Source organism: Scyliorhinus canicula, chromosome 10, assembly GCF_902713615.1.
Source record: "Scyliorhinus canicula chromosome 10, sScyCan1.1, whole genome shotgun sequence".
NCBI classification, from domain to species: domain Eukaryota; kingdom Metazoa; phylum Chordata; class Chondrichthyes; order Carcharhiniformes; family Scyliorhinidae; genus Scyliorhinus; species Scyliorhinus canicula.
The window spans coordinates 137,758,848-137,773,184 of record NC_052155.1 but is presented as its reverse complement, the minus strand read 5'-3'; the positions used below and the strand labels follow the sequence as shown (position 1 = coordinate 137,773,184).

Sequence of the window (14,337 nt, the reverse complement as noted above, 5' to 3'; positions counted from 1 at the left end):
CAGTCCTAGGAAATTCAGTTGCATGGTATGTCATTTATCCTGACCAACTCTGGAGTAGAGGCTGAACAAGGAATATTCGTGCACCTGGTCTCTTGTGAGGAGTCGGGGGCAAATTCCTGACAGATTTTGAGAGTTGGTGCCAAGCTTTCACAAGCTCAGTTTGAAGGCTGGGTATTTTATGTTCGACTGAGCACATTGTATCTGGTCTTCGAGGCCTGGGGTCAGCCGGGAGCTCCCAACCACTGGTCTTATGTTGTCTTGTCTTCGTTGTGAGGGGCTGGAGGCAGCTGGATGCATCTAGCCGTTTCCTCCTTCCGGGGCCTGGGTTCCTTGCTGCCCGGTCGTTGGGGTGATGGTGTGGTGGAGGTGAAGGCGCTTCATTCAATGCAAATTTGAAGGAGTCCTGAATGTTGCTCAACGATCCTGTCATGGCTTCAGCCTTTCCAAGTGTCATAAATGGTGTTATTATCCTGCATTTCAACAATAATCCTGAACGTTATTTACTTGTGATTATGCTTTGAATTCATGTTGGTGTCTTTTTTACTGACAACGGTGTACGATATATGAGAACTTGTTATCCTGTTTTTGCAAAAAATGTATTAATGTGGCTTGGGGTTTGTATATACTTTTGGCCTGTTTTTAATGTGCTGTAATCCTTGCAATTACAAAGAGGGAAGTGCACTTCAGACCCTCACCTAGTTTATAGAAAAGATGAGTAGAGCCAGGCAAGGTAGGTGGATGGTTGGTGATGGTGGGTGGTAAGGTTAGGTGAGTCCTTACTTAGATTGAAGAAAACTCCCAGTTAGAGCTAGTTGTATTGGGATTTTATTTGGAGTTTTTGTCACTTTCCGCCTTGAGAATCTGTGCTTATCTCCAAGAAAGCCCGGACAGATCATGAAAATGAAAAATGAAATGAAAATCACTTTTTGTCACAAGTAGGCTTCAAATGAAGTTACTGTGAAAAGCCCCTTGCCGCCACATTCCGGCACCTGTTCGGGGAGGCTGGTACGGGAATTGAACCGTGCTGCTGGCCTTCCTTGGTCTGCTTTCAAAGCCAGCGATTTAGCCCTGTGCATGTATCCTAGAGAGAATTTGGTTCCTTGTAATTCTTCTTTATGGTTAATGTCTCTGGAGTTATAGAGTTGGAGGAAATGTGTAGTGGTGCTTGCCTGGACCTGGTTGTTGAATCTTTGCTCAGTTTGGTTCGAGTGAGAGTCTGTATGCTGTATGCATTGTTGGAGCCCTTCTTAGATTTGAGGGTAGGCTGGGTGAGGGAGATGGGCCCTTCCACCAAGTAGTCTCACATGGAGGCTTCCTTTGTCCCCTCCTCATTGTAGTCTTGTCTTCCATGGTGAGGCAGTGTTTTTGTCTCTGTTGAGGCAGCTCTTTTTTTTCCTTAGTATCCTCTTGGTAATGGCGCACGGTGCTGCCCTGTGTCCAATGTCCCTTGGTTAATCTGGGTGTTTCTCACTTGAGGGTTTCTTCTCCTCATCTGGGTTCCTTCTTATCTGGGTAGGCAGCGTGTGACAGAGAGGGAGTGTGACAGAGAGAGTGTGCCCGGGGGGGGGGGGGGGGGGGGGGGGAAGAGAGGGGGGGGGGGGGGAAGAGAGAGAAGAGAGAGACCGGCCTCCTCCCAAGACTCCCAAATTGGTGGTGTCTTGACGATTCTTCTTATCCTGAGTGATGGGGTCTCTTTGGTTGAGGATGATGTGACTTTTCTAGTGTTAGTGAGGCCTTAGATGCAGTTAGTGAGGAGTGAGGCTGGTTGGGTGGAGAGTCTTGGCATGATCCTAGGTACCTTGAAGGTACTGACTTCTATATGCAAGAGTGTGCCAGACTAGGCCAGGTGCAGTAGCTGATATCCTGTCGCCCTTTAATGCTTGGGTCATTCCTTCTCAAAAGCACTTAGTAGGAACATCCTGAGATGCTGAGTCTTGACACATTCTGAGTATCCTTGGTTTAATGATTCCTAAGTGCACAAGGTTGTGGGGCTGGGCCAGGTTGTGCACTGTAGTTGGTACCCTGTTGCAACCCCCCCCCCCCTTATGTTCACAACGTTACCTCTCCGCTGGAATGTTATGAGAGGCTGAGTGAGGTTTGAACAAGCAACTTTTTCTGCTGCTTATCTTATGGTGAGGGGCGTGCGTCAGAGGATCATGGACTCATGGCTATGACCTAGTCCTTTTTATCCTGACACCCTGTATTCCCGGTAGTCTTCCTTGTTTATCCTGTCTTAGAACATAAGAACATAAGAATTAGGAGCAGGAGTAGGGCACCTGGCCCCTCAAGCCTGCTCCGCCATTCAATGAGATCATGGCTGATCTTTTGTGGACTCAGCTCCACTTTCCGGCCCGAACACCATAACCCTTAATCCCTTTATTCTTCAAAAAACTATCTATCTTTATCTTAAAAACATTTAATGAAGGAGCCTCAACTGCTTCACTGGCAAGGAATTCCATAGATTCACAACCCTTTAGGTGAAGAAGTTCCTCCTAAACTCAGTCCTAAATCTACTTCCCCTACCCACCAGTAGAAACAACCTGCCCGCATCTATCCTATCTATTCCCTTCATAATTTTATATGTTTCTATACGATCCCCCCTCATTCTTCTAAATTCCAACGAGTACAGTCCCAGTCTACTCAACCTCTCCTCATAATCCAATCCCTTCAGATCTGGGATTAACCTCGTGAATCTCCTCTGCACACCCTCCAGTGCCAGTATGTCCTTTCTCAGGTAAGGAGACCAAAACTGAACACACTACTCCAGGTGTGGCCTCGCTAACACCTTATACAATTGCAGCATAACCTCCCTAGTCTTAAACTCCATCCCTCTAGCAATGAAGGACGAAATTCCATTTACCACCTTAATCACCTGTAAACCAACTTTTTGCGACTCGTGCACTAGCACACCCAGGTCTCTCTGCGTAGCAGCCTGTTTTAATATTTTGCCATTTAAATAATAATCCATTTTGCTATTATGCCTACCAAAATGGATAACCTCACATTTGTCAACATTGTATTCTGTTGTATTCCTGGTTAGTTCATTTAGCAGGTGCTGATCACACTGACTGTAATCCAAACCTATTGTGTGTATATTTGCTGGTCCTTCTGTATAAATATGTGGAATGATGCCTGAGGCTGGGGTTTTATTGAGCCTTGTGATGTATGTAAAATATCATTTCAGAACTGGTGTTCTTACGAATTCTTTTTATTGAGGGGGTTAAAGAATCCATGATTGGCTCCTTCATTGGTATAGAAAGATCTGGGGCCAGATTCTCCGATTGTGAGGCTAAGTGACAAGGATCCATGGTGTTTTACATGGATAAAATCGGCGGCACCCTCTCACCGATGCTGCGACTGGTGAGGGGCTGGCGTAAAACTCCCGACCTCCACAAAATAAATGGTCGCAGAATGGCCGGGTCCGTGGCTGCGCATTCACACGGCAGCGACCTGCAGCAGTAATGCCGTAAAACATGGCGCCGGCCGTGCGCAACCTGACCTGCCAGATACTGGCCGCCCCCATCATTTCTGCCCCCCCCCCCCCCCCCCCCCCAAAAGGCCAGCCTGGACACCCCCCACCAGACCCCCCCCTCTCCAGCCAGCAGCATGGCTCCTATCCGACTGACGGTGTTGGACACAGGCCACAGCCGCCACGCCAGCTTCCCGCACAGCTGGGACCAGAAGTGAACCATGTCATCATGAACTCGGCCCATCGGGGGCAGAACATCGGGGAGGGCCTTCAGGTGATGCACTGAGGCCATCCCAACGGCGCATGGCGCGATAATTGAAACTCTCATACATCCCATTGCTACCTCTAGACTTGGCTATCCAATGTACACCTGGTGAACCGCTTATCTGCTGCATAAACGTTAGGTCAATGTTTCGCGGGACGGAAAATGCGAAACCTGCGGCATAGCTTTGACAAAGGGTCATCTGGACTCGAAACGTTAGCGCTTTACTCTCCCTGCAGATGCTGCTAGACCTGCTGCCATTTTCCAGCATTTCTCTTTGGTTCCAGAGCTTACGTTCTGGAGAGGTAGAACCACCTCACCGATGGTGAAGGGGTTAAAAGTGGGGATGGCCACGATTCCAAAATTAGACCAGTATAGATATCAGAATGCTCTAGGTCTAGAGGTGGATGGATGGAGAGGGGGGAAGCTATGGAGGGATTTGAAAACCAGGATGATAGTTTGAAAATAAAGGCATTGCCAAACTGGGGCCAGTGTAAATCAGCAAGCAGGGAGGTGATGGGTGAATGGGACTTGGTATAAGTTAGGATATGCGCAGCTGTTTTGGTTAACCTAACGTTTATGCAGCAGATAAGCGGCTCACCAGGTGTACATTGGATAGCCAAGTCTAGAGGTAGCAATGGGATGTACGAGAGTTTCAACAGTAGATGAGCTGATGCAAGGGTGGAGTCAGGCAATGATACAGAGGTGGAGGTAAGCTGTCTTTGTAATGAAGACAATATTTAGATAGGTAAATTATCCTCATCCAAGACTGGATATTGGACAAACATCGTGGCAATCGGAGACAATGGAGGGCTTGATGAAGGTTGCACTGAAGTAAAACTGGTTATCAGCATATGTGTGGACCGTAGTGTGTCTGTGGGTGATGTCAGTGAGTGGCAGCTATATGAGAAATTGGAGGAAGTCCAGGATAGAGCCTAGAGTTGTTGGGGCAGGTCAACAGCGACTTGGGAAAGAGGGAGAGATGGGGAAGAGCAGACAAAAACACACAGCACTAAGAGGTACAAAAGGGTAATGGGGGAGGAAATGAGGAGGAAACTTAGGGGAACCACAAGAAGAAGCATGGAGGGGGGGAGGGAGAGGGGGCAGGAATACCACCCCACCCCGCTTCCGAACCCACAAATCCTGCAACAAAAACCACAGAAGGAAGGAGTAGTGGAAGGCAGCATGGTAACATGGTGGTTAGCATTGTGGTTTCACGGTGAGAGGTTCCCAGGTTCCATTCCCAACTTGGTTCTCCCCGTGTCTGTGTGAGTTTCCTCCAGGTGCTCCGGTTTCCTCCCACAAGTCTTGAAAGACATGCTGTGAGGTAATTTGGACATTCTGAATTCTCCCTCTGTACCCCGAATATAAGCCGGAATGTGGCGACTAGGGGCTTTTCACAGTAATTTTATTGCAATGTCAGCCTACTTGTGACAATAAAGATTATTAAATTAAGGGGAAAACAGGAGTTCAGTAATAGAACACCCAGAGTGGAAGAGGGGGAAAACAAGAGGAGTCAGGGTGGGGGAGGTAGGGAGAGGGGAAGTGGGGGGGGGAGGGAGGAGAAGAAAAATCAAGAAAGCATGTATGTACATAAGAGCTATATAGACTGGAAATATCAGACACAAATTTCACTATGTAAAATTGAAAATGCCAATGAAAACGCTTTCTTTTTTTAAAAAAGGATTGTGGGAGCAGGAAGGAAACTATTACACATTTCCTGGCTTCCAACTGGTTAGATAAGAACACACCCAAGCAAAATTATTCCCAATTCAGCTGGAAAACCAAACCAAACATGAAGGAAGAGTGTATTTTTAAGACTAACAGTTCAAGAAGGAAATAGTTGTAGTTGTTGTTGCACCTCAATCTTGAGTGAGCCAGCATTACGGACAAAAAACTCAAATTGTCGGACAGCAATCTCCTTTAATGTACCTTACCAAGTTACCCCAAAAGTACCAAAACCCTACTATTAAGGGTATCAAAAGCTCTCTTAAAAGTATTAAAATTCTGTTCTGCAAAGGTATCAAAACTCATGGTTTGGACCTAAATACCACCCATTAAGAGGCAAGATGATCAGGCTCCCCTGGATCCCGATGTCCCTTCTGCCCGGACCCAGGACACAGCTTCTTATGATGGTTATTCCTGCAGGTTATCATTTCAGAAGTTTCCTTTTATACAGTCTTGCTCGTGCTTCGAGTCACAAACTCGCAGGACAACACTAATTAATCACTCTTTTCTGGTCACAAATGCTCAAGTGTCATGACTTACTCTGGTCGTAATTCGATCAGGAACATGGCACACAATGGTCTGTGTTTGATTACTTGTTTATTCAAGGCATATCAACAGCACAGTCCAATCCGCTCCAGTGCTCTCTCCCAGGCTGCAAATCCTGTTCTTCACTGCAGCTCTTTATCCATCAGGCTTTGCTGGTATCTTCACTTTACCAATACCCATAGGCTACATTGTGTTGCAAGTAGTAAAGAAAAAAAGGGGTATATATGTGAAACATTAGCCTGTCTTTCCTCTCTCCAAATGTTGATGGGTGTATTATTTTTTCTGTTCCTTTCCCTTCTGTTAGCAAGCTGAATTTGTATTGTGTATATTATTTTTTAATTGTAATATATTGTTTACAGCATATCTACATTTTTGAGTTCAGGTAAATGTAATTATCTTTAACTTTTCAGTCTTCCAGAGCTTCCCGATGGGCTGATCCTGATCACTTTGCTCAGCGGCAGACCTGCATGAACACGTTTGCAAGTTGGTTTGGATCCATGCCATTGATCCACTCCCAGATGAGACTTGACCCAGTTCTCTTCAAAGACCAGGTCTCCATATTGAGAAAGAAGTATCGAGACATTGAGCGACTCTAACAAACACAGTCATTGGACAACATTGTGATTAAAGCCAGCCTATAGAATGTCCATCCTGAGCTCAGTAAATAACACTTTGTGCAAGGTGACTCTTGGCTATCACCCCACGATGCACCTGACAGACTTTCCTGAATTGAGAATTTCTGTTATCGGCTTATTGACTGACTGGCAGATCTATACGGCCATTAAAATTTTTTAAAATCATTTTCTCAATCCTGAGTGACTGGTCTGAGACAGTCGGGAGGAACATACATCAGAAGTCCATGAATTTGAAAGTGTGAAGATCAATTAACAATTATTTTATCAGCACTGTGAAGAACAAAGTAAAACACTATTCAGTTAATCACAATCGAGTGTCTTAAATTTTGGCCTGAACTTAATTTAAGGCTAATTTATACCACTTAAGCTGGGCTTGCATTAGGAAAGTGAACAATGTTTGCAGTGGGTAGCCATCAGGCTTGTAATGGAACGGGCATTAGGGCTGTCATGACTGAGCGTGTGTTTGGGTTTCACCAATAATGTCTGCCATGTTTACTGTTAGCATGCAAAAGAAGTTTTTAAAAAAACACACACAACCATGCTCACTTCAGGATAACCCTTATTATGTATGTAGGAACTCCATCCTCATCAGCTGTGGGAGGAGAGGGCGGGGACATCTGACAAGCAAATAGAAATTGCTAAGTTGAAATATGTGCACATACTTGCATGTTAATATGCCTTCAGATGACTTCCTGTATGGCTTTCACAGGGTCACTGGGCTGACCTTTGAAACTGAAACATTGGCTGTGTGTATTTTAAAGTGAATGGCACATATGGTGCTCATACAAGGGGTAGCTCCTTGTTTCTAAATAAAGTTCTATTTTTTAAATGGCAGGGCTATGTTAGCCTTTGCTCACAGGTACTTGAATGTCTGAAGACTTGAAGGAGTGCTGAGTGTGGCCTTTTGATCACTTTATTTTGGTTAATAATGGTTCAGCCTAGTTTTTATATCTGTAATTCATTTATTTTAATAGAAATCCCAGTTCATCTCGTGTGCTGAATCTCCAATCAACTTTTAGACATTTCATAATTAAGGATGTGAAAAATGGGCCTTGTTATAATGTACATAATCTTGTATATTTATTATTCTGACAGAATTATGTATAGTGTATGGTTACAAACTGACAAAGCAATGTGGGAATAATTAGATGGTTAACTGTAAAGCAAAACAAAAATTATTTTGTATAAGATGTACATTTCTGAGGTTTTCTAACATTTCCAATGTTTTTCATAGTGTCTCATTGCTTTATATAAAAATAAATTCCCTGCTGGTTGGAATAACACAACTACACACAGTTAGTGGGATTAAACCTACAAAGGAGTGGAGAGAATACAAGCCATATATTGTGATTTACTGCATTAGCTTTCAACCAGTTATAGTTCCATCAAAAGTAGCCTTTGTATAGATAGTATCACCAAAGACTCTTCCATCTGATACAGAGATATCTTCATTAATTTAATTGTATTCTTAGAAACATTTGCAAGTTAAATATGTCTGTGCTATTGAACATGAACATCGTAAAATGGATTTTTGTTTTTTCACTACATTTTCTGCTGCTTTTCTGTTTTAATGTTTTCTGTAGCCTGGCAGCTTTTGCACACTTCCTGTTGTCTACCATTCTTTGTGTACCTTTACAAATGTATACTGATGTAATTGTATGTCACAATTATTGCTAGCTAGTTCTGGTAAGGGAGAGGTTTACATGCTGGACTGCTGTCACCCAGAGCTGTTACAGTTACAGTTTTCTTTTCCCCACTCGATTTCTTTGCCTTTTGGCGATATTTTTATTACATTTGGAATGTCCATTTTTCTTTGGACTAATTGCATAAAATTTGCAAACAAGGCAGAGCGGAAGCAAATAAACTGGCAAAATTGAAGAAAAAGAGAACAGCTTTAAACATCAAGTCCCTAGGTTACTTTATTGCCTGTTGATAACTTTTCTACGTTTTTTAAATTCTTGATTTTTGCATTTTCTACAAGGTCAGTTGTGGTTATCTGTGGTATCAAAATATGAAAAAGTAATCAGTGCAGTTGAAGAAATTCTGGCAAGTAAATGCGATTTTTTTTTTAAGCACTGAAAGGTAATGTAAATTATATTTTTTAAAAGTAGACAAATTTGTTTAAACTCTAAACCAACCTTTTAGAATTTTACATGTTTAGGTTTAAGGAGTCAACAGCCGTCAGATTATCTGCTGAAGTGGGTTGAGGTTGCTATTATCAAGTTTGAAATAACTAATTATGAAAAAAATTAATTGCAACATATTCAAATCTAAAGATACTGCTAAAATGTGATAGGGGAAATGGCTTCCTATCTTTTATTGTTGAGCAAAGCTGATTTTTTAAAATTTTATTAGTATTCATAGAATCATGAATCCCTAGTGCAGAAGGAAACAAATCGGCCCACCAACCCTCAAAGAGCGCCCTACCAAGGCCCACACCCCCTCCGTATCCCCTTAACCCTAACTAATCGTTGGACACTAAAGGGCAATTTAGAATGGCCAATCCACCTAACCACATCTTTGGTGAGGAAACCAGAGCTCCCAGAGGAGAGAAACACAAGCACATGTTGTGGGAAGCAGCTTGGACTTGATTTGTTTTTAAAATAAATAATCATATGAATTATTTCGCTGAGTGAATTACAGTCAAAGATTTATGTTTGAATGTAACCCTTTTCAGAACATGTACAGAAAACTGGAACTGTATCTCTCCGGAGCCACTCCAGAGACAAAAGCTCTTCAAGACTTCCATAGCACATGCAAGAAAAATAAATTCCAAGTAAACCTTCAATCTAGTCCCGCCATGTTTTCAAGTCTTACTCAGAGGCAGAAATGATTATATTAGGGTGATTAAGATAGTTCTTCCCCAAGATAGACCTTTTGCTTCAGGAGCACTGGAATAATTGTTAGATGATTACTGACATTCCTGGGGAATTTTTCTTTTCAGTCCCAAGGTTACAGATTCTACTGCTGCATGTTTCTTTACGGTTATTAATTTTGCCTATTTATAATGTTCATCCACAAAGTATTCCATTAACCCTCATACCACACCACACCCTACATTTCTGCCTCTGTAATTAGTAGTATTACATTGGTTCACTTTTATAGCTATAAATGATTTAAAAAGACTAGAAAATAAATGGAAATTTTGTAAGATTTGTTTTTGTTAAAAATAAATGATATTTGATAATACTCTTTGATATCTCAATTTTCTTAGTGACTAACCCTTCAATAATTATTTTTGTTGTGTCTTGCATGTTTCATGTGGTTTTCCAGTAAATGTAAGCACATCCTCCCCTTGTGCATTTTGCTCTTCATGAGTTGTGTTTCATGTGTGATTCTGGGAAGACTAATCAAATGCTTTGTTCATTTAGTCTTCTCAGATTGCAGAAATGATTGTGGGCCTCTTTTCTGATGCAATGGCTCCATGTTTTAACTTTTGTTCCCCTTAGTTTCTTGTGTAAAATTCTAAATGTGCCACCCTTTTCAGTTTACCATCTTCTGTATTGCTAAAGACATGACACTTTTTTGGTTGTTTATCAGACATTCTAATAAACTATTGCAGGCTGTTTCTTTAACATTATTTTTATAGGATGTGGGCATTGCTGGCTAAGCCAGCATGCTTTTGCCCTTCCACATGGGATTAGGCATAGCTCATGGGATATGGAGTAATGTATTAAGATGGATAGAAAACTATTTGGCAGACAGGAACAAGGAGTAGGAATAAATGGGTCTTTTTCCAAATTGAAGGCATTGATTAGTGGGGCACAGTGGCTCGGACTCCAGCTGTCCACAATATATATTGATGATTTAGATGAGGGAACAAGATCGCCAATATCTCCAAATTTGCAGATGGTGCAAAGCTGGGTGGGAGGGTGAGCTGTCAGGAAGATGCAAAGTTCTTTCAGTGTGATTTGGGCAATTTTGAGTGATTGAGCATATAAATGTCAGGTGCAGTATAATTTGGATGAATGTGAGGTTATCCACTTTGGTAACAAAACTGAGAAGGCAGAATATTATCTCAATGGATGCAAGTTGAAAGAGGGGAATGTGCAACAAGACCTGGGTGTCCACGTACACCAGTTACTGAAGGTAAGCATGCAATGTAGCAGGCGGTAAAGGAGACAAATGGTATCTTGGTCTTCAGAGCAAAAGGATTTGAGTACAGGAGCAGGGATGTCTTGCTGCAGTTATGCAGGGCCTTGATGAGGCCACAGCTGGAATACTGTGAATATTTGGTCTCCTTATCTGAAAAAGGATGGTATTGCTATAGAGGGAGAGCAGAGCAGTTTAACTAGACTGATTCCTGGAATGGCAGGACTGACATATGAGGAGAGATCGAGTCATTCGGAGTTCAGAAGAATGAGGGGAGATCTCGTAGAAATCTATAAAATACTGACAGGCTTAATGCAGAATGGATGTTCCCGGTTCATAGCATCCCTATGGTGCAGAAGGAGGCCATTCAGCCATTGAGTTTGCACATACCCTTCAAATGAGTAGGCTGCACATTTTCACTCAACCAATGACCCCTCCCTACCCCTATAACCCCAGAACCTAACCTGCACATCCCTGGACACTAAGGGGCAATTTAGCATGGCCAATCTTTGGACTTTGGGATGAAACCGGAGCACCCGGAGGTAACCCATACAGACACTGGGAGAATGTACAAACACCACACAGGCAGTGACCCAATTGAACCCGGGTCACTGACGGTGTGAGGAAGCAGTGCTAACCACTGTGCCAATGGTGGGGGAGTCCAAAACCAGGGGCCAGTCCGAGGATAAGGGATAGACCATTTAGGGCAGTGATGAGGAGAAATGTCTTCACCCAGAGAGTGGTCAGCCTGTGGAATTCACTGCCACAGAAAACAGTTGAGGCCAAAACACTGGGGGCAGAAGTCTCCATTTGCCGATGGCAGAATCGCGAAATGCGATGGGGTGGAGAATAGGTTCCGACGGCAAAGTCACGGCAGGCACGAATTTGACGGCAAATCGTGATTCTCTGTCACCTCAAGCAGCGTCAATGTGTACCGGAGTGCAGGTACAGTAAAACCATTTGAATATCATTAGCGGGCCCAACCTGGTATTCTCCGTGGCCTCCGCGATTCTCCTTAATTTGTTCAAATAGAATCATATGATAGTAAAGTGCAAAAGAGTGTTTTTCAGTCCATCAAGGCCCACTACCTCAAGTCTCTGGAAAGTTTCTAATTGATTGATCATGGATAAAGTACACCCTTCATGGATTCTCCCATCACTTCGACGGAGGAGTATTCCACAAAGAAAAAAGACCGATTTATAGTCTAGGTTGATGTTGTCTCCTGCGATGTTAGGCCAAGTCCCGATTTGCATGGCCGATTGAAAATACTGCATATGAAGTCAGTATTAGAGGAATGGAAGGAAGCATTGGGTTTGTACTGCTCCTGCTTGTCCCGAAGACATTTGACATGTCAAAATTGCTTGATGACAGAGACTTCTAAAAAATAAGGTTAATGTGGGTTGTTGGGTTACTGGTATAGGGTGGATATGTGGGCTTGAGTAAGGTGATCATTGCTCGGCACAACATCGAGGGCCGAAGGGCCTGTTCTGTGCTGTACTTTTCTATGTTTCTTCACTTGGGTCTATACAAGGTTATTTTTTTCTATGCATTGGAATCCAGCTTGCAAGCTCTGAAGGTGGCTTCAGGTTGTCCTGTGCTTTTCTGTCTATAGAGTACAGTCTTTAGTATGAGTGAATCCTCCATGCGGAACCATATGACTGACTCAGCGAAGCTGAGTTCTGATGAGTGATGTTTTCAATGCCAGATATGCAGCACTATTTTATAGACCACTGGTAGACTTTTATCTTTTGTTCTGAGACAAACTCCATTCCCTTTCCAAAGTCTTGAGTGAATTTGCCAAATGCTGAGCTTGCTTATATCAGATACTGGTTGATTTCATCATCCAGTGTGGTGTTATTGGAGAGGATATTCCAAGGGAGCAAAACTTGTGTACCAAACAGATGTGTGTTGTTGATGGTGACTGTGGAATCTTGGAGTACGTGGGTAGAGGGACGTTAATGCCAGATGTTTTTCCCATACTTATTGTCATGCCAAATCACTGAGGCTAGAGTAAAGCAATCAGCAAGCAGCTGATTAGCCTCTGGAATATGTGCAAAGAGAGCGTAGTTGCCTGCAAAGAAGAATTCACTCAGTGGTTGTTCATACAGACAAATGAATTTAGGATCAGGAGTGGACCACTCGGCCCTTTGAATGCTCCACCATTCAATCAGGTCATTGCTGATCTGATTGTAATTTCAACTCTGTAATCATTCCTACTGTCTACCCTTTCATCCCCTTGCATATCAAGAATCCATGTACCTCTATTTTTAAAATATTCAAGGAATCTGCTTACACTGTCTTTTGAGGAAGAGATCCAAAGACGCTCAATCCTCAGATAAAAAGTCCTCTGTCCTAAATGCGGCAACCCCTTATTTGTAAATTGTGATCCCACAAGAGGAAACATCCTCTCCTTGTCGACCTTGTCAAGACCCCTCAGGATCTCGTGTTTCAATCAAGTTACCTCTTACTCTTTCGAATTCCAGTAGGATACAAGACTAGTCTGTCCAACTTTTCCTCCTAAAATAACCTGCCCAATCCAGATATTATTTTAGTAAACCCCTGAACTGCTTCAAACGCTTCCTTAAATGAGGCCAATACCGTACACACTACTCCTGGTGTAGTCTCACCAATGCCCTTTGTAACTGAAGCATAACCGCTCCTTTGTATTCAATTCCCATGGCAATAAATTATAATCTATTAGTTTTTCTAATTACTTGCTGTACGTGCTTACTAACCTTTTTAAATTTATGCTCGGGGACACCCAGATCACTCTACATGAGTTCTGCAAACTCCATTTCAATAACATGCATTTTTATTTTTCCTGCTAAAATGGACAGTTTCACATTTTCCCACATTATACTCTATTTGTCAGATCTTTGTCCACGCAAACCACTCATTACACCTTACAACCAAAAAGAGACACTTTTATGACTGCCCTCTAGCTCTCTTAGTGATAGAAACTGGATGGCATGGACAAGCTGGGCAGAAGGGCCTGTTTCAATGCTGTAAGCATTCTATGACTATGAGCACCTTATCAAATGCCTTCTGGAAATCAAAATACAGCACATGCACTGGTTCCCCTTTATTCACAGCTTATTTTGTCAAAGAACTCAAAGATGTCCTTTGCACAAAGCTATTTTCACTCTACCTGATTGCCCTGAGTTTTTCCAAGTGCTCTGCTATAATGTCTTTAATTACAGCTTCTAACATTTTCCCACTTGCAACTATTAAACTGACTTGTAGTTTTCTGCTTTCTGCCTCCTTCCTTTTTGAAAAGAGTTACATTTGCTATTTTCCAATCTAGTGGAACTTTCCTGAATCCAGAGAATTTTGGAAAAGTTAAAACCAGTACATCAAATATCTCACTAGCCACCTTTAAGAGTCTAGGATGAAGCCCATGGGGACTTGTCAACCTGCAGGACCAACAATTTTGCTCAGTAGCTCTTCCCTGGTGATTGTAATTTACCTGAGTTTCTTCCTCCCATTTTCTGATTTAAAGCTATTACTGGGATGTTACTAGTATCCTCTACAGTGAAGACCTTATTTTCCATTATTAATTCCCCAAACTCTCTCTATGGGACAAACACGCGGGAATGCCAATAGAA

General features: G+C 42.6%; 1 protein-coding gene across 1 annotated transcript in view; it reads left to right on the top strand.

The window, feature by feature from the left end:
* Window positions 1–9,829, top strand: part of LOC119972676 (exostosin-1-like) — a 255,149-nt gene extending 245,320 nt beyond the window's left edge. The window contains exon 11 of the mRNA XM_038809779.1: window positions 6,416–9,829. Within this exon, the coding sequence (XP_038665707.1) occupies window positions 6,416–6,601 (186 nt within the window). The 3' untranslated portion in view covers window positions 6,602–9,829. The remainder of the gene's footprint in view (window positions 1–6,415) is intronic.
* Window positions 9,830–14,337: the final 4,508 nt, after the last annotated feature.